The sequence below is a fragment of the Phlebotomus papatasi genome, chromosome 2, assembly GCF_024763615.1.
Source record: "Phlebotomus papatasi isolate M1 chromosome 2, Ppap_2.1, whole genome shotgun sequence".
Classification (NCBI taxonomy): Eukaryota; Metazoa; Arthropoda; class Insecta; order Diptera; family Psychodidae; genus Phlebotomus; species Phlebotomus papatasi.
This window is the reverse complement of record NC_077223.1, coordinates 55,959,103-55,981,209: the sequence shown is the minus strand read 5'-3', so window position 1 is coordinate 55,981,209 and position 22,107 is coordinate 55,959,103. Positions and strand designations below refer to the sequence as shown.

Genomic DNA, 22,107 nt, shown 5'->3' with positions numbered 1-22,107 from the left:
ATTTGGTTTGTTTAATTTAGAAGATTTAGCGAACAAGTTTATTTAGGATAAATGTTCTAATTCATAAACATTTCCAGACGCTTAAACTTTGACAGAAGATTCAACACATTAAGTTCAATTTTTTCTGAAGAAAATTACATAAATTTGCTCCTTAACTCTTCTAGAATGTTACTGTTTAGTGAAAATTCTTTAGATATAATTTGAAAATTTCTGAAATACAAAAAAATACAGAAGTGCAAAATGCTTCTATTGGAAACAAACTAATCCAAATGGAGACAAGGGAAATTTTCTAATTGGAGACAAACAGTGTAAGTGAAACTGCGACGAAAGGCTTTCAAAACCTTGTTCAGTTGCTCTCGAGTGTAGGATTTGTTCTTATTCTCGGTCTTTTCTCATTTCCCATCTGAGACAATATGAATACCTTTAAAAAATCATATTTCCGGTGTTTCCAATTGAAGCATTTGCAGACACTTTAGAAAAACCCTTTTTGTTCACAAAATAGGTAATTATTTCAGTTGAAAACTTCACATACCGTTAACAATAAAGACAAACATTTAATTTCACATAATTTTGCCAGAAATATTACATAAATGTGATAAAACTAATAAAAGAACAATCGCCCTATTGTGTTTATCATTAGAAAAAATGGTTGATTGATGATAAATTCAATGGTGAAAAAATACACTTTTAATTTTTCTGATAAATTAACAAATTAAAATTTGTGAATACGAATGGATTTTCGCTTTATTTGGAGTAAAATTAACTAAATAATGAAACTAAGGTATAGAAAATATATAAATAAAAAATTTAATACTGTATTTATAATGGATAAAATTATGTTTCCACTTGCGGAGTAACGAAAAGTTTCCATTTGGAATAAGTTTTGAATTATAGCTTAATTTACTCTAGTATTTAATTATTCAAAAATTAAATTTTACCAAAAGATAATTTGATGCTTGTTTCCAGAATTTGCTTGAATTTGGCAGACTGGAGGGACGAAAGGCTTCATTAGCATTCCTTTGAAACTGAGGTAAGTTTAGGCTTAAGTTTGACCAACGATCAACTGATTATATTTTTGCTATTGTTTAGCAAAAATAAGCTAAAAATATTCTTTTTATTTTTTGTTTATTGTTATCTTCTATTGACATAATATTGAGATTTCGAATTTAAAATTTGAAAATTCATAAACATATCCCGTTTGAGGCAAGAATAAACTTTTTTCTCTCAAGAAACGTGGAAAATTGGCGTGAAAACCCAGTAGCGACGGTTTGAGAAGCCCTGCCATGTAGAATCTAAACAAAATGTTCAGCAACGACGAGCGTCAAGCGCCAGCAGCGCGGATTGCAATTGAGCTAGTAGAGTAGATAGACGACGTCAGTTCAGTAACGTTTTGGTAGTTGTCTTGAGTACTTATGGAATAATTTAGTGTTTAAAGAAACTAACAACGCTGATCGAGAACGCGAAGAGAGAGTTGATGGAGGAGGGATATTGAGTCCCAGAGAGTGGTTAATCCAATCAACTTCCGGTTGCATCTCTTCGATTTTTGGGAAATGTTGCATAGTTTGTAGGTGCTCGCGAAATAGCTTTTGTGTAGATTGTGTATACTATTGTGTGTTATTGGTCTCCAGTGCTCTGGTAGAATCTATATAGCAAGACTCAAAGACATAGCCCAGCAGGAGAAAAAAAATCGCTGATACTTGGAGGGCACGGTGATTTAGTAACCGGGCTGAGGACGGAGACCGGGCAATTGGGTGGACTGAACGAGTTTATTGGATAGGTGATTGAGTGCTGGAGTTTGATCAATTGACATTAAGGAGAAGTCTGGAAGTTAGAACCTGTGCTGAGATTGTACAACAATCAGAAATCAATTACATAATCCTCCCTATAGTTGTGTGCGAAAGCGCAACGAGAGAGAGAATCCACGAGAGAGGAGCATCAGGGGTCCTCCCGGATTTCCTAGTAAAAGTACAGTTTGTCCAGGACACGGCCATTCTGGAATGGAGCATCCATCAGTGTTGTAATAGCAACTTTTGAAACTATACCATCAAATCCTAGAAGAAGTCCCCGTAATAGTCGTTACATAAGGCTCAAAGGGTGCCGCTGAGTCTCTCTGGGTCACAAGGAAGCTCCTGAGGAGACCACCAAAAGGAGCCCAAGTGTGAGCGAGATCTCCACACATTGTGTACTAGTGTTGAAAAAAGACCAAGAGAATGTGGTGCAGTGGCGCGAAGGACAAACTCGTGGTGTATCTGTGAGAGTGGTCCTTGCACTTACGTCGAACATCCTTGTCTATCCTTTGGGGCAGCAGTAGTGTCATCTCAGTCACTTTAGCCCACGTGCGCGTGTGTTGGTATTCTACCGTGGTCTATCCACCCCCACCTTATCCTGGCCGGAAGCGAAGGAGCGGGTTGGTTTGGTGTGAAAAATAAACCCTGACATCGCCGAGAGTGTGAGAGAAGGATAAATAGTGTAGAAAATTCGGGGTGATATTGAATATTTCGCGTTTATAAGAAGAGAGTGAAGATATCGATTTGAAGACATCATGATGGAGGGTCATCCAGAATTGAATTCAAGTGTCACGGCTGGATTACCTGCAGAAGTTCCCAATGATCCAGGGTGAGTCTTTATGCACATAACCATCTTCTTACTCTAATCTCAAACAAGGGTCTGATAACTCTATAAGATGTTTGCACTATTAAATATCCAATGCGAGTTCATGGCAAAACTTGCATTATATTGCGTTTATTGGGGATGCAATTGAAATTACTAATTCACCTCAATCTGTTTCTTCCTAATAATCCTGTTAATAATTAAGGAATATTCTACAATTTTAATAACTTTAAAAGTTTGTAAATTGATATATAGGTCGCAAAAGTTGAATGAAATATTTAAAGTTGTCATTTATAATTTATATATAGTGTATTTTAGATGAAGTGAGTAGAGTAGCGTAATTTAGAACGAAATGGGTTTTTTTTTTTAAATTATATCTTATCAATATGAATGAATTTTCGATTTATCTTGAGTGCAAACAAATAAAAATTTAACATAAAGATTGCAAGATTAAGTAATATAAATAAAAATTAGTACTGTGTATATTAAAGGAAATTTTATATTTCTAATAGGCGTTGTAAAGATTTTTAATTTGTATCAGGTTCTGAATTAAGTTATTCTACCGTACTATTTTACTCCTTTTCAATTCTTAAAAATTGTTCGCATGTTGCAAAAATATTCATTAATTTATTTTCAATCGCTCATTACAGTAGATTCTGTCAAATTCGGGCATTTGGGACCGAACTGTCACTCAAATTTGAGAGAAATTCGGGCGATAAACTTTTTGAAATACAACGATTTTTTACAGTATGCCTCAGATCTATATTTTGTTCATTCTCATTGTAATATAAACCAAGATTATAAAACATAAATTAATGTGCGTAATATAAAAGATTAATCCATAAAGCATTTACACAAATTCTGTTTCCTGATTGGTTGAAAATTTGAATTTTTCAAGTTCTAGCTTTTCAAAAAAAAAAAAAACGTTGTTGAAATAGAGATATTGTTATACGATCCTCAGGCCTAATGCGCTAGACACACTTAATGATCAGATTACATTTCCATCAATTTCTGACTAATCCGTCTCTCCCCCTAAGCCGAGAAACGACTTAGTGGGAAACTGATGGGAATTTAGTGAAATCATTATTTTGATAATAATTAGGTTAAGCTGACTCTAGGCTTAAGTCGTAAATGTGTCTAGAGCATGAGATATTAATAATAATAATTATTATTATCATTATTATTATTTTGATTAGATATTAAAGCCAAGTTATCCATTGAAATTTGAAAAATTACTGAATTGTTTATTATTCAGAATTAAATAGATAGATAAATTTATTCATCAACAATGCTTTCAAAGTACAGTTTCGTTTTACTGAGATCCCGTGTAGTTTTCAGCGTCCACCGCTGTCTTAGCATTGGTGACCAACCTCCAGAGCAAAACGGTGGAAAAGCTCTTTCTCAGGTTGTATATGCCAGTCATTTAAAAGTATGTTTGAACTCTTTTTGAATACACAAAATCCCAATAAAAAAAAGAGAAAAGAAAAACAAAACAGAAGATTTTGTTCTGTTGAAACTGCAATGCCTGCAGCACAGTGAGGGGTAAAAATGGCTAGTTCTTATTGAGCTGTAAGCCATTTGGGACAACGTCCCATGCTAATATCTAAATTTCGAGATCTTAAGACCAAGACTAAGCAGGTATTTTCAAATTTCGATAGAAAACTTGTTTTTTTCGACTGTAACACGGAAATTTGCACACTTTTGCCTCTAACAAAAGAAGATTTTTAGCCCTGGGTGTGGTTTAAAATGCGTATATGGCGGCTATATGGACAAATTCGGATGAAAGGTGATAGGGTCTTGTCATTTTTATGGAAATTTTTTGGTTGTCAATTTCCATCTCTTTCAAGACCTTAATTAATACTTTATTTTTGTTCATTAAACATTTTCCCTACAAAATTTCAGAAAAATTCATGAAAGACTTTATAAATATGATTTTAATTAGCTTAATAAAGTTATTAATTAAATTACTAAAAGATACCTTCACTGATTGAAAATAAATACCCTGGAGCCAAATTTATTGAGTGGAGCTATAATTATTGCCACCCGAAAATCGCCATTTTGATAAAAGTTCTATCACAGTACTCACAGTTCTAACGGTATGAAATTCAAATGGCAATTTTTCATAACGGTTTGAAAATACCTTCAAATGATTTTTTTATTTTTTTCCAAAAACATTTTTTTTTCAAAGTTTTTCCAGTATGAAAAAGTGGAACTAATGATTATTGCCAGCAGTGTAATGCTATTCCAATGAAAAATGAAATGAGCTAATGTTTCACCTGAACATTTTTTTTAGCACTTTACTGTTCTCAAGAGCTTCTGCATTATCGACTTTTTTTTAAGTTTGTTTGTGTCACGACTGTTTTTCTTAGGTTTCAAACCACCAAAAACGGGTCGTGACAGGAACCAACACGAAGAAAAGTCGATTATGTAGGAACACTTGAGAATAATTTAAATTTTGAAATTCTATAAAATATCGTTTTGCTTTATAAACTTTATAAATATTGCATACTCTCTTACTGCTCAGTATACTGTCCCCTCGGAGGTGTAAGCCAGGAAGAAGCGGTACTTTGAACGACTTTCAATCGATAATTGCAGTCCAAGTCATTCAATGTGCTCCCCACTACAAGTTCTTCTTTTGCTCATATGAGAAAGGATTAAAAATTCACACTCAATATTGCAATAAGGTTTCCATTCTCTCTGGCTGATCCTTTTCTAAATCCTCGTCACCTCTTTCTGATTTTTCTTTTTCGTGAGGTTGCGGAAAAGTTGTAACTTTTGCCAATTGGCCAATCTCTGCAAAGTGTCCTTTGGCGAGTCACACGCGAAAATTGACACTCTAACTAATGATAGCTGCAGTTCCGACTAGTAGGGGTAATTTTCCTTAACTTTTCACTCCCCAAACTAATTCAACGAGTAATTTTTCTCTTTCATTATTGCTTTAATGGTAATTGATGAGATGTTTTTTGGCTTGAGTAGCATTTCTTCTGAGCCAAAATGTCTGTTTTTGGACAAATTTAAAAATTGGAATTTTGAAATAAAATATGTTAATAATGTTAGAAGAAATATTTTGTTTTCACAAATTTATTTACAAAAGTGTCTGATTCATAATATATCATTAAATTTTAGTTACTGTGGAAATATAAAAATTTTAGTGTTTGTTAAAGATTTTAAAAGCTCAAGTTCAAATTGATTGTATTGGTTTATTTAAATTATAAAACTTTCTTCCGGAGTAGCATTGTTCTTCTTGATGTTCTTCTTGAATAGCACGACTTAGAGATTTGCTGAATTGTGAATGTTTTCTTCGCCGATTTGATCTTGGTCATTTGCAATTCATCTGCCACAGAGTTCAAGAAAGTTTAATTTAAATCTTTGATCTTTGCTGAAAAGGTTTTTCCAAACATGCTAATATTATTTCTTGAGTTAGTTTCTATATTGTGTAAAAAAGACTTACTCTTGACACACATTGTCACTTTCAATTGATTTTGTTTTACTATAAAATTCTTGGAAGAAACCACAGCATAAAACCAATATAACATTAAGTATTAATACAATCAATATATATATTGGAAAGTTTTTTTTTTCTCACTATTAAGTGTCTATTTTTGAATCACATATGATTGTTATTTTTGTCTGTTACGGGTGTCATTCACATGATTCAATAGATTGAGAGAAAATTTTTGCAGAGAGAATCACTTATCTTTCTTAGTAACAGTTTTCATTGAGTTGTTTGCTTTCATAGCAAAAGTCTGGAATGATTGTTCTAGTGCAAAATGTATAGGGGCTTTGATGAATTTTATTTGTTCTCTCTGTGAGTTCGAATAATATATGCTTCTAGAAAAGTTTTATAATCTAAAAAGTTTCTGTGCTTTTTTTTCTCTTAAAAAAGAAAGAATTTTTCATTCGTGAAATAACTACAGTTGAACTATATATGATGTATTTATTTTCTGCGTCTTTTAGAAGTTTAAGATAATATTTTTTGGATATCAGTTTAATAAATTTTCGTCCAACTCTTTTCAGTGTATACCAATGTTCTGCTTTTATATTCATTCTCAGAGTATCCAAATGTTTTGCAGTTTCTTTAGTCTTAATTGTACACTGAATATTGCATAATATCTGTCTAAATTGTGTTTTTTTTGTGCAAAAAATTTCTTTGATGAATACAACAGGGGTTTAACTGTATAATATTTGAGGATGGAAAGCTATAGAATGCGCATGTTTGAGCAGTTTCACTGTCATATGCAATTTTAATAATACACCAGCTATGACGATGAATTACATAATCAGCATCCTGTGCAACGATGCTCTAAATCTTGATGAAATTTTTCACAATGGTGATTCTTGTCATTTATGTGCCAGCAAGATAAGAATTATTCAAGACAATATTCCACCCATTGGGGGGAAGTCTTTGCATAAGAAAAGCCACTGACTGAAAATGAGGCGAGAGCAATTGAGAAATAGAACATTGGGTGAGCGAGAAGAAACATGTTAGAGTCTGTCTTGAGGTCACGAAAAGTTCAAACAATTTCAACTCACTCAGGCGATCTTATACGCAGAAAATACATAGGCGCAATGTTGAGCTCAATTGATTCAGATGGTGACTTTTTTTTTTATTTATGTATTATATAGAAGCAATTTCTAGTATAAAAGTGTCTCATATGATGCAAAAGAAGTCGGAAGAATTGCATTATTTCCGCCAAAAAATCCATTTTGTTCCCATTTCATTGCTCTCTAGCACTCATAAACAGTAATATAACACGCGAAATTGTACTTAATACGAAATGTACTTGCATAGCTTCTATTCGAAAAGGATTCCAATTTCTTCTCGTAGAGTCACTCGAAAGCTTGTTAGCATCAATTTATAGTAGTATATTCGAAAGGCATCAATCGAAAGCTTGTGTATATGAAAAGCTTTTCCAGGGTTTTTTTTGTGATTATTCTCTGTAGAGATATTTTTCTGCAAAGAACGCATTTATTTTCTCATGCTCTTAGTTATTTATTGCTGAAATTTAAGAGACAGAGCAATACATAATATAACATCCAATGATTTTGATAATAATAACATTCATCCCTTAGAGAATTATATTTGGGAAAAATTTTTAAATTTTCGTTTATCTCACTATTTCCAGGAGCTAAAGGCGAAACGATTAAAGATATACAGTTCGGGTTTTCGGAAAACTCTTTCTTACAAATAGGGGGAGGTGGGGCACCTTTGAAAGTGGGGCACCTTTGAAATTGAGATTTTTCTCCTATTTTTAAATGGAATTGAGCTATATATATTACAATGTAATTTAGCTTTTCAATCTGTTTGTGGAGCTAATTGATAAGGCTCAATTAGCGCCTTAGTAAGGCGCCTCACTTCCTCCTGCACTGGTTTCAAAAATTCATAAATTTTAAAAACGGTTTTAAAAAGAGGACGAAAATTTTCACATTTTTTGGGTGTATTTTCTTCAATAAGTTCTAAAGTGTCATGTAATTATATCGCAGGTCCCCTTGGATGTTTAAAAGAGTTTAAAAACCCTGTCTTTTATTCTCAATTAAATTTATATTTGATAGAACTGAAAAGACAAATTTATGAATTCCGAATTTACCAATTCGGAATTCCGCATAACACAAAATTCTGAAATAAAACGAACTTAGCAAACTCTTAAAACTTTATGAACAAAACCAAACAAATAATATTGAAAGTGATATAGTGTTGCATAATTAATCAATTATTACTATATTATCAAAGTTCGAACTTCTAATTCGGTTTGTCCGGTATGTTTAAAAAAATACTTAGGCGTGATCGCCTCGAATGGATTTCAGATTTGACCCCCAACCCATTACAACAATGTAATAGAAATTCTCGAGATTGACTGGTCACATTTTGGAATTAGCTCCTTATAGATTAACAGATGATTTTACTGTAAATTAAGGAGGATCGGAAAGACATTATTGATTAGGCATATATTGAGGGTCACTGAACTTTTTTTTTACATTAGCTCTTTACAAACACTATTTATTTATATAATATAACAAGTGTAAGTAATTAGGAGAATACTTTGTGATCCGCTTAGTTGAGATTCTCTACAATCTCAGTTTTTTTTTTTTAAATTAATGAGGAAAAGGAAGGAAAAGCGAGTGATAATGCCCTAGACACACTTACGACTTAAGCCGAGAGACGACTTAGTGGAAAATGATGGAAATGTACTTTGACCATTATTCATAATATAATTACGCTAAGCCGTCTCAAGGTTGATCCTCATGTCTGTCAAGGCCCTAACCCTAGATCACCTTATTGTAGGTGAGATTCTTAACGTGAGCTGACTCGGAATGCATGCAAATTCGATTTAGAGCTGAAATTGAGGGACACCATTCAGTTATCTTGAATCAAATTCGTGAAATTATACAAATTTTGTATTTAAATCAAAATATCAAGGATTTGGATGGACTGACAGAAAAGTGATATATGGGTGAAATATAGACCAGAATGTTCTCTATAATTTTGCCGTAGAACTTGATCTCATCCATTACTCAGAAGCCAAGATAATCGACGTTGTTTGTTTCTGAACTGGTTTTTTTCGACCAGAGCGCCCGAAGTGTTCATTTGGTGAACTTCAACTATATCAAAGAATTGTTGTATTTTGTGACACTTTCCATTTAAAACCATATTTTAAGTGTCTTGGTCGAGTAGAAGCAGTCAAATTGGAATCTTATTGGTATCGACGCGGTATTATGGAAAAAATCAATTTTTTCACACTTAAACGGCAAAATCGGACAGATCGCATTATCTAATCGAAAAATTATATATTGACGAAATGTAGACACAAATGTCCTCTACAATTATGTCGAAGTAATCATCAAAATCGGTTCAGCGACAGTCGAGATAATTGAGGTTATGTGATATTGAAATTGGTTTTTCGACTGTAGCGCCGCTGGTGTTGGTCCCACAGAAAATTGAAAAATCTTCTTTTTAAAAATAGCGGCCGTAGCGGTGGTTTTATGAACTTGCGATGTTAGAAGAGGAAGTGATATTGCACGAGAGCTTTCCAAAATGCCCTCACTTTCTAAATTCTGACAATTAGAACAGGAGTTATGGTCATTTTAAGAATTTTTTGGACCCTTATCGGTCGGGGGACTTTAAGTTTGGTATTGATGGATAGCTTTAAGGCCCAGCTATAACATACTAAAATTTGAGCCCGATCGATGCCATAGGGTCGGAGCCATTGAGAAAACAAAAAAAATGGTGGTATTCAAAATGGCGGAAGGAGGGGTGGGAGTGGGAGGTCAATGCACCAAGTTGCAATTGTCATACGATATATATGACCTTTGCCGAAAACCGCAAGTCGATATCTGTTTTGGTTTAGGAGCTGTTAAGCTCCAAAGAGCGGCCGGACGGCCGGACGGACGGACGGACGGACGGACGGACGGACGGACGGACGGACGGACGGACGGATGGACGGACGGACGGACGGACGGACGGACGGACGGACGGACGGACGGATGGACGGACGGACGGACGGACGGACGGACGGACGGACGGACGGACGGACGGACGGACGGATGGACGGACGGACGGATGGACGGACGGACGGATGGGAACGGTTTTTAGCCATCCATATATTCGTGATCGGGAAGTGGCCAAACGGACCAAACACATTCTGGCTAAGTTTGGGGCCGATCGGAGCACATGAGATTTTGTTACGATTTTAGTACGTGACATTGTTAAGAATCTCACCTATAATTTGATAAAAAATCGACGAGATAAATTTTTGATAAATAATTTATCAAAAAATTTACTATTTTACATGTACATATAATATTTCGTAGTACTTGGTGGATTAAATGACTCTGTAACAAGTTTTATCAATCTTATTAAAGGTATCCACACTGTGTTATATATAGTGTTGTTATTTTTCTATACAAGGATGGGCTCGTCAGATTCATGTCCTGGAGAATCAAAGATAAAGAATGTCGTTAAAAGTTTTTCGAACACCACCTTTAATACTAGAAAATTTTTGATAACCTTTTTTTTGGGGATTCGAACGTGGGACATAATGCATTAGCGAGCGCTCTGCCTTCGTCTAATTCATTGCGTGTCAGATAAAGATGAAAGCTTATAGTATATTTCTTGAAATTCTGCAAGAATCACAATAGATGTTGTTTTTGGCATCTTTAATATAAGTTCTCGGTTGCACACATGAAACGTTCCTCCTGAAGATGTGCATGGCAGCTGATGTTGACGCATATTGAAGAAAACAAAGAAATAATTCTCTTTGGAAAATGCAGAGAATCAACATTAAAATAGTTGTGAGTATAGAATTGCCGTTTGTAATCAAATGGGGTCACTACTGAGCCAGGTGATAAAGAGAGATTCACAGAGTGCACTTTTTTTGTTGCACCTTCAATACCATTGCAGAATTTTTCTCTGCTGTTCTTCATGCTGTACCTTTTTTCCCTCTGAGGGTATATATGTAATGTATGTCTCTTTTGCATTTGATAAACAAGTGGCTTCATTCATGTGAAATTGTGACGCTCTTGTGCAACAAAAAAAAAAACACTATATAAATTAATTCCTATTTGCCTTAATAGATGTGAATGAAGTGATACAAGCAGAAAGGCCTGACTTTAATTGAAGTCAAATACACTTTGTTAAATCAGAACAAATTAATACAGTATGTTCGCTCCTTTTTTCCCGCCAAATCAATATGGGTAGCATATCGGATGCTGGATTCTTCTTTTTTACCCTCATCAACTAACTAGGCGTCGTTGAGGAGATGAAAGATGTTAAAGGAAAAATCTTTCGTTTCACCACTAAAAATAAATTTGAGAATTTTTTTTCCTTTGTGCTTCTCGCATCTCAAACCCATCGGAGACAAGTGAACTCTTCGCGAGAAGAGGTTTTTCTCCTCAACGACACAAATCACGTCAGAGATAAGACCACAAAAAAAAAGAAACATGAATGATGTCCAATGTAGAATATGTTGAAAATTTGAGAAAATTCTATCTTCTTTTGGGTTAGAAAATTGCTCAATGGCACAGACAAAAACAACTCGATCAAGTAACGTGAAGAATATTCTGCGAAACATTCTTGTCAATTCACGGTCAATTGTGAGTCACAGAATATCATTTAGCACTTTATTCCAAACAGAGAAAACTACGTATCAGTATATCAGATAAGAAATTCTTTGTTACTATTGGAGTGAGAAAGTATTGAGATTTTGTTTTTAGCTGAGAGGACTGTTGATTGCAACGGTTATTGATATAATGGCTATATTTAAAAAAAAAATAGTATTAATTTTTCCCCATAAAATACAAAACTTGTTGCAGTTGTTTTGGCAATGAATTACGAAAGAGTTTTTTTTAATGACGCAATTTTATGTCAGCAAAAACAATAAAATTCAGGCAGAAAATGTAATTTTCAGTTTATAAAGGACTAAAATTAAATCAAATGAGTATTCTTTTCAATTTATACAAACTACATATTTTCACACTTAAGTGAAGTATACTGTACTGTAAATGATTGATTTTTAACAACTTTAATTGAAGAGCATCATTCTGAGTCAAATCTTTAAGCTATGTAATGCTTTAAATTGACCTTTAAAGCTTGATTTGTAGTGTTACGATTAAGATATTTTTATTTTTAAACTGTAAAACAGCTAACTTTTTCGAATCTTCAAGAAATAAACTTTACAATAATTATGATGTGTATAAAAACTGAAAATAGGAATGTCAAACTTCAAATATTTTTCTTTTATTTTTAAACTGATAATATTTAAGAAATTTTTAAACCTTTGATTATGATTTATGATTATTTTGAAACATAAGCAATTAAGTGTCATTACACAGTACCTAGGAGTATTTTTAATTTTGACGTTAAATTTTCCGTAAACACTTAAAAATGCTCTATCTCGGAATTAAAGGTATGATGAATTTCCAATTTTAATCAATTAAAAAAGTGGGAAATTGATTTTTCCTACTCCGTAAAGATCTGTAAAGAAAAGTCGATAGTCTTTTTTATTGTAATTATGTTATTTTTTGCTGTTTGTAAAAGCTGCATGACGATATACATAGAATGAAATCAATGAAAGTGAAATTTTATAAAGTTAGAAAATTAGGTTTTCTCATTAATTGTTCAATTTTTGTAAATTTTATATGAAAGTAGGGCACCTTTGAAAGTGGGGTATCTTTGAAATCAGAATTTTTCCCCTACTTTTAAATAAAATTGAGCCTTATTGTGATATAATTTAGCTGCACAAACAGATTGACAAGCTAAATATCAATATGATATGGCTCACTTCCAGTTCCATTTAAACATAGGAAAAAAATCCCAATTTCAAAGGTGCCCCACTTTCAAAAGTGCCCCACTTTTAAAAGTGCCCCACTTCCCTCTAAGGTCCTTTAAAGGGCTAAAACTCATTTACAGTATTTAAAAATTTTACAATATTGTACAGAAGAGTTCCTCAAATATGAACATACGAGGATTATATGACATATCCTAACTTTAACAAATAACTTAAATCAAAAAGTTTACAGAATTTATTATTTTAATTTTTTAACGTTAAATAAGTGGAAATAATGAAGAAAGTTAATATTATACGATAACCCAATAAGCAAAGCTTGGCCAAATCGGCGAAATTAAATCGAAATCTCTGTGTCTGTCGAGCGTATTTCGACAATATTTTGTCAAATTTTCGAATTGGTCAGAAAATACTCTTTGGGAAGGCACCATCAGAGGAAAATGATTCTAATTCAGAATTTACACAAAACTTTCTTTAAGTAACCTCAAATTTTATATTCTGAATTCAATTATTTTAGTCACTGAATCGGGTAAAATCAGAAACATATAGGGCATATTAGGGCTAATTTGTTTTTATTTAATTACTAAAATTAAGAAAAAAAAACATTTATTTTATTTATTTATTTTGATGTACCGAGCTTTTTATTTCATCAGCTTTTTATTTTACTTAAACATTAGAAGAAAAATACCAATTTCAAAGGTGCCCCACTTTCAAAGGTGCCCCATTTTACCCTATGTCTACAACATTTTTGAAATTTTTGTCTTCTGTATTATTTTTATTGCATTATTATTATTATTGCATAATATTTTTATCTCTCGAACTACAGTTAATGGAGCTACCTCGAGGATATAAGAAGAGTATTCTACCATAACTATTATACGTCTTTCACGTCTTCGTCTTTCATCTTTGTCAAAATTGACAATTATTTGAAAGGCGAGTAGAAATATTCTAAACACAAGAAAAAAAAACTGAAAATTATTCCAGACGATGTATCATCAGCCGGAAATTTTTCATTATAAGTATCTCTGTTGAAGTTAAGCAAAATGCGCCATAAACTGTGAGACGTTCTCGTACATTATAATGCTCCAGCATTGAGCTGAATTTGCTAATTGAAGTAATTTTCATGTGGCACTGATTTTCTCTTCTCGTGAGCAATTTCTCAATCAAGTCGAATATGTGTCAATTTTGTTTAAAGCTAAAAGCACAATAACAATCGAACACCCTTCCAATTTCTGCATCATTCAACAAATTTTCGCGCTAGTTTTTGTACTCTACCTTGCACCTCGGCAATGTTTTGATTTTGCTCACACAACTCCTGAGATAATTACATTAGTGTTTGGATTTTTATTCACACAATTTTCTACTGTTCATCGGCAACAAATGACGAAATTTCGTGCATACATTGCCACCATTATGTAAGATAGCCGCGAAAAAAAAAGATCACCATCCATAGTGACTAAAATGTTGACATGTGTGTGATAAATTGCTATACAGTGTTTCATTAGCTCTTTAGCATCTTCCTTGAAAATTGTCAAAGTTTTCTCTTTAACAGGAGATTTGTCTTATCGCACTTATGCACCCCATATATATACCAGCCAGCATGTACTATAATACCTTTTCAAATGGCATATAAATATATAGAAAGCTCTAAAAACAAGAGTGGGTGCTCCAATTAAAATCCCAACTCTTTGTTTGTCCATAGAACGCAGCTTTTGTCGCGGTTGCGTCAAAAGTTCGTGCAAAAAAAAAATTGTGATCTGAAATTTCAAATCAATTTCATGCGCCATTCTCCTTCTCTTTTGCCACCAATTTTGCACACATCGAGCAAAACCCTTTCAGATTTGTTGTGCAATAGACAATTGCAAAGTAAAAAGCATCAAATTCTCTAATTAAAATAGATGAAATGAGATTGAAATCGCATCTTTCAAGCATTCTCTCACCAATTATCTTGGGGCACTAACTTCATTGTGATCATCGGGAGAATTGCAGAAATTGATCAATGCATTTGTTTTGCAATTCAACGGATTTTTCCCAAGATTTGCGGCGGAAGGTTTCTGGTTGAGACAAGAATAGATTGGCTTAGGGTGATACTGTGCTCATTTTTGATTTTTTTTTCTATTCAAGAAACCTTTTTGTTATCCAGAGATACTCTCAAGGCATTGCCTCTCTCTGTCTCTCTAAAATAATTATTTTGGAGATGTTAGAGATTCTATTAAATATAATTTGAATCTTTATAATTCTCTTTATTATTTAAAAGTTTTATTTTTCTTTTAATAAATTTATGTGAATTTGCTATGGATTAGGGACAATAAAAGGGTGAAGCCCTCAACAACAATCGCAAGGAATGAGCGTCTTTTTTCGTCAGGGATTTCTCCAGATCTCTTAAGTGTTTCTTCCAATGAAATACTCCCTACCGTGATCCAATCTTAGGATCTTACACCTCTTCGACAGCGAACCCCTAATGACACTTTTGTCAAAATGTTGAAATTTATTTAATGTATATATATATATAGAATGTGCTATTTTTTTAGCCGAGATAGTTTAAGATAACCAAACTACGTCTTTGAATTAGGGATCTGCGCACGGAATAATCTTACGCGCTGCGCGCAGGGGCGAGGGAGGGTTTGCAATATTTTTCGACTTTTGCATAATTTTTGTAACTTTTTTTTCGAAATATTTTCCAAAAAAACTTTGTAAGCTAATAAGATAAGAAAATTTTGTTTCATTTATAGTTTGTATAAAACACAAAGAGGAAAACTGCAACATCAGAAACCTACTATTTTGATCAATTTTTAAAGAATTGTTTATAGAATCCAAGCAATAAAACTGAGGATATTCATTATTCTTGTCAAGATAGATCTAAATGTTGCCCATGATTGCGTAGTGCATTAGTTCCATTTATTTTATTAATTAAAGAAAAATCCACCGTGTTCCTAACATCTCCAGTCTCCCATATTTATTTTTAAAAACTGTCGACATAAATTTCTATCTTCAGATTTTCTAAAATCAAATCAATTTTTCTAAGATTAATGAACTTTTCTTCTAAAACAATCCTATTTATTATAGACAGATATTGGGTTTTAGTAGCAGGATTTTTTTTTTAAAAATAAGTAAAATATAAAAATAAATCTCTTCCTATGCGCTATAGAATTAATTTCATCATCATCACAATTTTCAACCACTTTTCGCTATCGGGGCGCGAGTTGGACTGATTTTAAAAATAATTTATTAAATTAATATTAATATCAATTATTATTATTATTATTCATCTCAATATGAAAAAACGTAAAAGATAAATGCTGCGCGCATGAAAATTTTTGCTGCTGCGCGCATTTTGCGCGCATTAAATATACTTTGCGCGCTGCGTCGTACAAATCAGCTTGCGCGGAGCGCGCATAAATGCGCGCACTCCAAGCGCAGATCCCTACTGTGAACAAACATATTTTTTTTTTCAAATTATATTTTTTGACTTATTTTCTTAATTTTAATTCTAAGTTTTAGAGTTATTGTAAATGTTGGAATGATCTCTCTTACATTGCATACAAAACCCTTTCATTTTGACAAAGTCAGACATCGAGAATGCAAGTAAAGATCTCTCTCAATGGACCTCTTTCGCCACAAAAGATGCCCACATTTCCATCATTTTCGCTCTAGTGCGTTGTTTTGTTCTTTCACTTCACATACACTCCAATTAAATTCTCCGGGGCCGTCGTTTTGATTTGAAATTCAAAGAGAAAATGAGGCACTATTGAAAAAAGTGCACCTCATATTGTTCAAGAAATATGAGTGTGGTGCAATCGAAGTATCTTCTATTTGGTACAACTTGCATTAATGAGAGCAACACTGAGACAATAGTGTATATTTCCTTGTTGTTTTTTTAGCCTTTAGATCTTGCCTTCTTCAGTATATTTCTCTAGTGTTTTCACACCTTTCTTCTGTAAAGTCTCGAGACACAAATCGACCATCGGGAAAATGTTCTCTGTAAGAGTGAGATGAGGAAAAGTGCATGAAGATGCAATCCACATTGCACTTAGATCATTCACATCTTGGATATCGCTTATTTTTGTCATTCACATCTCTTACATAATGCTAAAATGGATGGCAATTGGAAAAGATGAGTCTCTTTTACCAACACGATTCTCCATTCACTGAATATATTCCCGGAAAATTCCCCGGAGCCTTTAGTATTCGAAAGAGATTTTTGAATTTATAGTACATCAACACTTAAAATTTGAAGTTGTTAAATTTGAAAGTTGTTATACAAAAATTGTTTTTTTTTTATTTGTGTAACATTTGAAATCTTTAATTTTGATTTAATTTGGTATTTTTGATTTTTTTTTGATTTGTAGATATGTTTGATTATCTAAATTTTGTACTTATGTTTTTTTTATTAAACTGCGTTCTTTCTAGTGCAAGATCCTCACATAGTTGCACGCGTCTTCACGAAATATTGACATGTATATATATTTAATGTTCCATGAGTTCGGCTAATCATTTCGACAGAAGTATATGTCTTAAATGAAAATTCAACTCTTTACACAACTTGTTTTTAAATACACAAAATTTTACATTATGATATTGTGAAAACTACATTCAAACTATGATATTAATATTTCTTTTTATTTCATTATAAAAAATACCATACATTTCTGTTTTTTTTTTTAACAATTTTACATTACAAAACATTGTTGATAATATTTATGACGATAATAATGGAAAATTATTCTCACTTTGCTATTATGTAATTAAAATATTCGATTTTACACTATCATAGTGTGAAAAATTTTACACATTTTTTTTTACTGTGTATTGGATGGAATATATTTTGTTTGTATTTCATTTAAAAAAGTTACTGAAGAAATCCATTTTTCAATTGAATTTGGGAAATATGCGTTAATACTTTAAATCAATATACTGCGTACCATTTTATTCTTTCCCTCTTGAATGTTAAATGATAGAGAAGGTGAAAATCACGACGCTGAAATAGATCCAAAAATAGAAGAAGAAATGACCAAAAATAAGTCTTCTCGACATGAAAAGAAACAAGACCTTCTTGAACATTTTACTTGATGATTTCTGTTTTAGAAAATTACACCAAATGTCTCTCGTATAAGTTTTTGCCACTCGTTGGCAATGTCGTTAAATTATACAAATACTTCCTTAATTACATAGTTTTGGCGTTAATTGCGTATCGATTTGTGTGGTATTTAATTGAAGGATTCATTTAAAGAATTTATAGAACCATACCACAACATAATATTTAGTTCGAATTGCATAAAATTGTTTATAGGTGTGAGAAAAAAACGATTCCAGTTTTACGGGATGCTTGAACGGTTGACAGATGCTGTGTGAATTTTTCATTATTTTTATTTTAAAAATTAATATAGTCATTTAACAGTCTAACTTCAAACTCATGAGGAAAAGCAAATGATCATAAGCTGGGAGTGATTCATAAAGATAACATTTTTATTCGCTTCGTATTCTTTATGTTTATCGATGTACAAATATTTTTTTGAATTTGAATTAATTTACAGATCACCTTAACAATTTGGATTATACTCAAGCTGTTTATCAGCTGGCCTTTTTGGCAATTTTTGGCCCACAAAAATTGTTTAAAACAGCATTAATATGAAAAATTTATGGAATTTTCACACTAAATTTTTAATGTTTAGTTTTTAAAACAATTATAGACTGTTTGAATACTATTTAGGTCAAGTAAAAGGTCCTAGAGGCTTTATCTTGAAAACGAAATTAACATTGTTAGGATTATATGTACAATTTACATCAAATATTCGCCGTAATATAATTAAATACTGTCATTGCGGGTGAGGTTTGTACTTTTTTCGCTATTTAGCTGAGATTTTTTACAACGTCAGTTTTTTGTGGTCCTGGGTGAAATCCTACTTCGTCAGATCAGGCCCAAAATTTGGATTTATACGTTTTGACACTCATAGATCACGAATATCATATGTGCAATAAATCGATTTTCATGTACATCCGTCTGTTGTATAAGCACTTCTGGCGAGAGAACAGGAAGAGATATCGACAAGCGGTTTTCGGAAAATGTTAATTATATGTGATATCAGATTCATCCCCCCAACCCCCTTTCCGCCATTTTGGAATACCTCCAAATTTTGTTTTCTTAACCCATTCCTTACCACGGTATTATACATCATACGCAAATTGAGTGATTTTAGATGATTTAATTCAGGACAATTGATATTCGAATTTCTGTCGCGGGAATGGATTTTTAGTTACTTGAAAGTCCTTCAATAACTTGGAAAAAATAGCCCGACAGAGATGGGAATACATTTTGTTGTTCTTTTTTCGTTTCACGGAAAGTCATGCAAAAATTTTTGCTCAAAATGGCCGACGGAAAATTCGACATCCCGTCGAATTTGTTAAAATTGGCCTTCATCCTCTTTCCTGATTTGAATTCTGGTTGTCAATGTGTCTTCTTGGATAGTTACTCTATCTAAATCAATAGAGTTTGAAATGTATTAATGTACAGAATTTAAATTCAGTGACCGTTAAGACGAGTATTTGAGGGCGGCTCCCCGCGCCCCCATAATGGATAATTTTTTTTCTTTTCAAAAAATTCATCTATTAATCTGTATAAAACTAATCCCAGATTATGAACATTCTATCTCAAGTATTTCTGGTACATTGACTGAATGGGTTATGCCCTAGACACACTTACGACTTAAGCCGGGAGACGACTTAGTGAAAAATGATGGAAATGTAGTTTAATCATTATTTCTAATATAATTACGCTAAGCCGCCTCTCGGCTAATCCTCAGGTCTGTCAAGGCCCTTAAATACTACTTACTTACTTACTTATCCGGCGCTACAACCAATTACTGGTCTTGGCCTGACTCAGGACCCGTTGCCACTCTAGTCTGTTACGCGCCACTGTTCTCCAATTCCGCACCCCTAATGAGCTGGCGTCCTGGTCCACGCCGTCGGTCCATCGGAGGCTGGGTCGGCCTCGTCTCCTCGTTAAATGCTACAACTATTTGATCATTGAATTTTCATCCGATTTAATCGAAGGTCCGAATAATCGAAAAATCGATTTACGAATTTTTCGAAAGAATCGCGTCGAGCCAATTTTATCCATTTCGACCGACAAGGACAGTTTACTCGACGCCAATTCTTTACGCTCAAAATTCAACTCACAATCGAATTTTCAAACATTCCGAGTTGCAAGCACCCCGAGTTCCAAGCACTCCGAAGTCCGAAGTTGACTGTAAAGAATCTCAGCTACCATAAGCTTATCTGGGCTTATTACTGGTTTTCAAATGGCTATATCTCTGGTTTTAATTAGGTTAAAATCAGCAGAGTGCAAAGTCATCCGCAACGACCGTAAGGGCCTTGACAGACCTGAGGATTGGCCGAGAGACGGCTTAGCGTAATTATATTACAAATAATGTTTAAACTACATTTCCATAATTTTCCACTAAGTCGTCTCTCGGCTTAAGTCGTAAGTGTGTCCAGGGCATAACACGTTAGATTTACAGAAAAAAATCACGATATAACAGCCAACAATTTTTCACAATGTAGGCTTTAAACGTTTTATACATTTTTTTTTTAACTTGTTTAATAATATCTTACTGAAAGGAATCGTGATATTTTTAGCTACTCATCATGTATTCGTGATTATGGGTTTGCGAGAAACACTTTGGCAAAGTTTGAGTTCATTCGAAAGAACATAAACTTTTGTAAGGATTTAGTAGACAATGATTATGACTAATTTATTAATTTTTTTTACAAAAAATGTAATTGAGAAAAAACTGGTAATGAAATGTTCTGTCTTTTTATATTTAAGAAGTCACAAAACGAAGAATATGCATCTCTCACAGTAGTGGCATAAATAAATTATTGTGTTTTCTGTCTAATGTGTTAATGTTGATAAAAATTCCCATAAATTTTCATTAAAAAAAATTCAACTTAATGTATTCAAAATGTGATTGGCGGAAATGAAATTTAAATAACAATTTCCAGGAGATAAATATTAATGTTGGTTGTATTCGGATGTAAAACTAATCAATTTAAGGATTTTCATACCGAAAATTTCAACCATTTTATCAACCATTAATATTTTATTATTTTTCTGGGGCGGATTTATTGGCTATTCCTCCATGGAGATTTGTTATTTGGCGATATTTTGTTGCAGTCCACACTTAAAATTAATCGTCTACAAAATTCTTCATGGGGTTCTTTTGAGTATCTCAAGGTGGAAAGCACTCTGGGTATGAACCTTTGATATTTTTCATGATTTTCCCTTTTCTTACTTACTCTTCTTTTTTTTTGGTTCACCTTTGTATGTTGTTTTTTTTTTCTGAATGTCATCCCACATAAGGGAGAAAGAGAGAAAATTCTTTTTCTGAATTAAATTTCTATTGGATTTCTCACATTTGTGGGAAAATGTTGGTTAAAAAAATAAAAGTGGGCAACCGAGAAGTGGATTCATGTCGCAAAAACTCATTATCCCTGGAAACAAGTCCCTGGGGAGTGATCCTTTTTTATCCTTTACCCAAACATTCAACTTCCTCGTACAATCATCGAAATGAATCGCTCTCAGAATGTTCTATTTTCTCATTTTATTTTTCCAACACTCCACTTCTATGAAGGTGGAAAAATGCAGGGAAATATTTAAAAATTTATTGGGTGCCCATTGAGCACGTCTCTATTGATTTTTGCCTTCAAGAAAAGTTAATTTTTCAATCAATTTCTTTCCTTCTATCACGCATCGCTTATCAGTAAATGAAAATTCCAATTATTTACCCATCGCGTGATGACACAAATTACGATTAGATTATCCCAAGGCACCAACGTGGCTTATCGTATACTTTTTTTTACCGCTATTTTTGGACTTTCTACTCCTTTTCTTGGTTCTTTTTTCCCAACATTCACCACTGAGTCGCAATATTTGATATAAAACCTTCCATGAAAAATATACTCACATGGACAGAAATTCAACATGTATAATCCTTAAATTCTTCAGCTTCCTCAAATTCTATCCCAAGAATTTTTAAATATCTATTTTCTGAAAGTATTTTGTGTATTTGATACGCGCAGTCCCTTGCTCAAAATTTTCTTAAAACAGAAACTCAGCTAAAAGGTAAACGTGTTCTTAGTTAAATTCCTATCTCAATATCCGGGTTGATAATTGCAGTATATTCGTCTATATCAGATATAGCAAATGATTTATGTGATA

At 33.1% G+C, this 22,107-nt stretch overlaps 1 protein-coding gene across 6 annotated transcripts in view; it reads left to right on the top strand.

Moving 5' to 3' along the window:
* The window catches only part of LOC129801790 (RNA-binding protein Musashi homolog Rbp6), a 179,569-nt gene that overhangs the window by 981 nt on the left and 156,481 nt on the right, over positions 1–22,107 (top strand). For 3 of the 6 annotated variants that reach the window (XM_055847118.1, XM_055847115.1, XM_055847113.1), the window contains exon 1: positions 1,230–2,616. In XM_055847118.1, coding sequence (XP_055703093.1) covers positions 2,543–2,616 — 74 coding nt within the window. In that variant the 5' untranslated portion in view covers positions 1,230–2,542. Of the gene's footprint in view, positions 1–966; positions 1,031–1,229; positions 2,617–22,107 lie in introns of those variants that run through there. The other 3 variants (XM_055847117.1, XM_055847116.1, XM_055847114.1) reach the window with 3 other exon arrangements.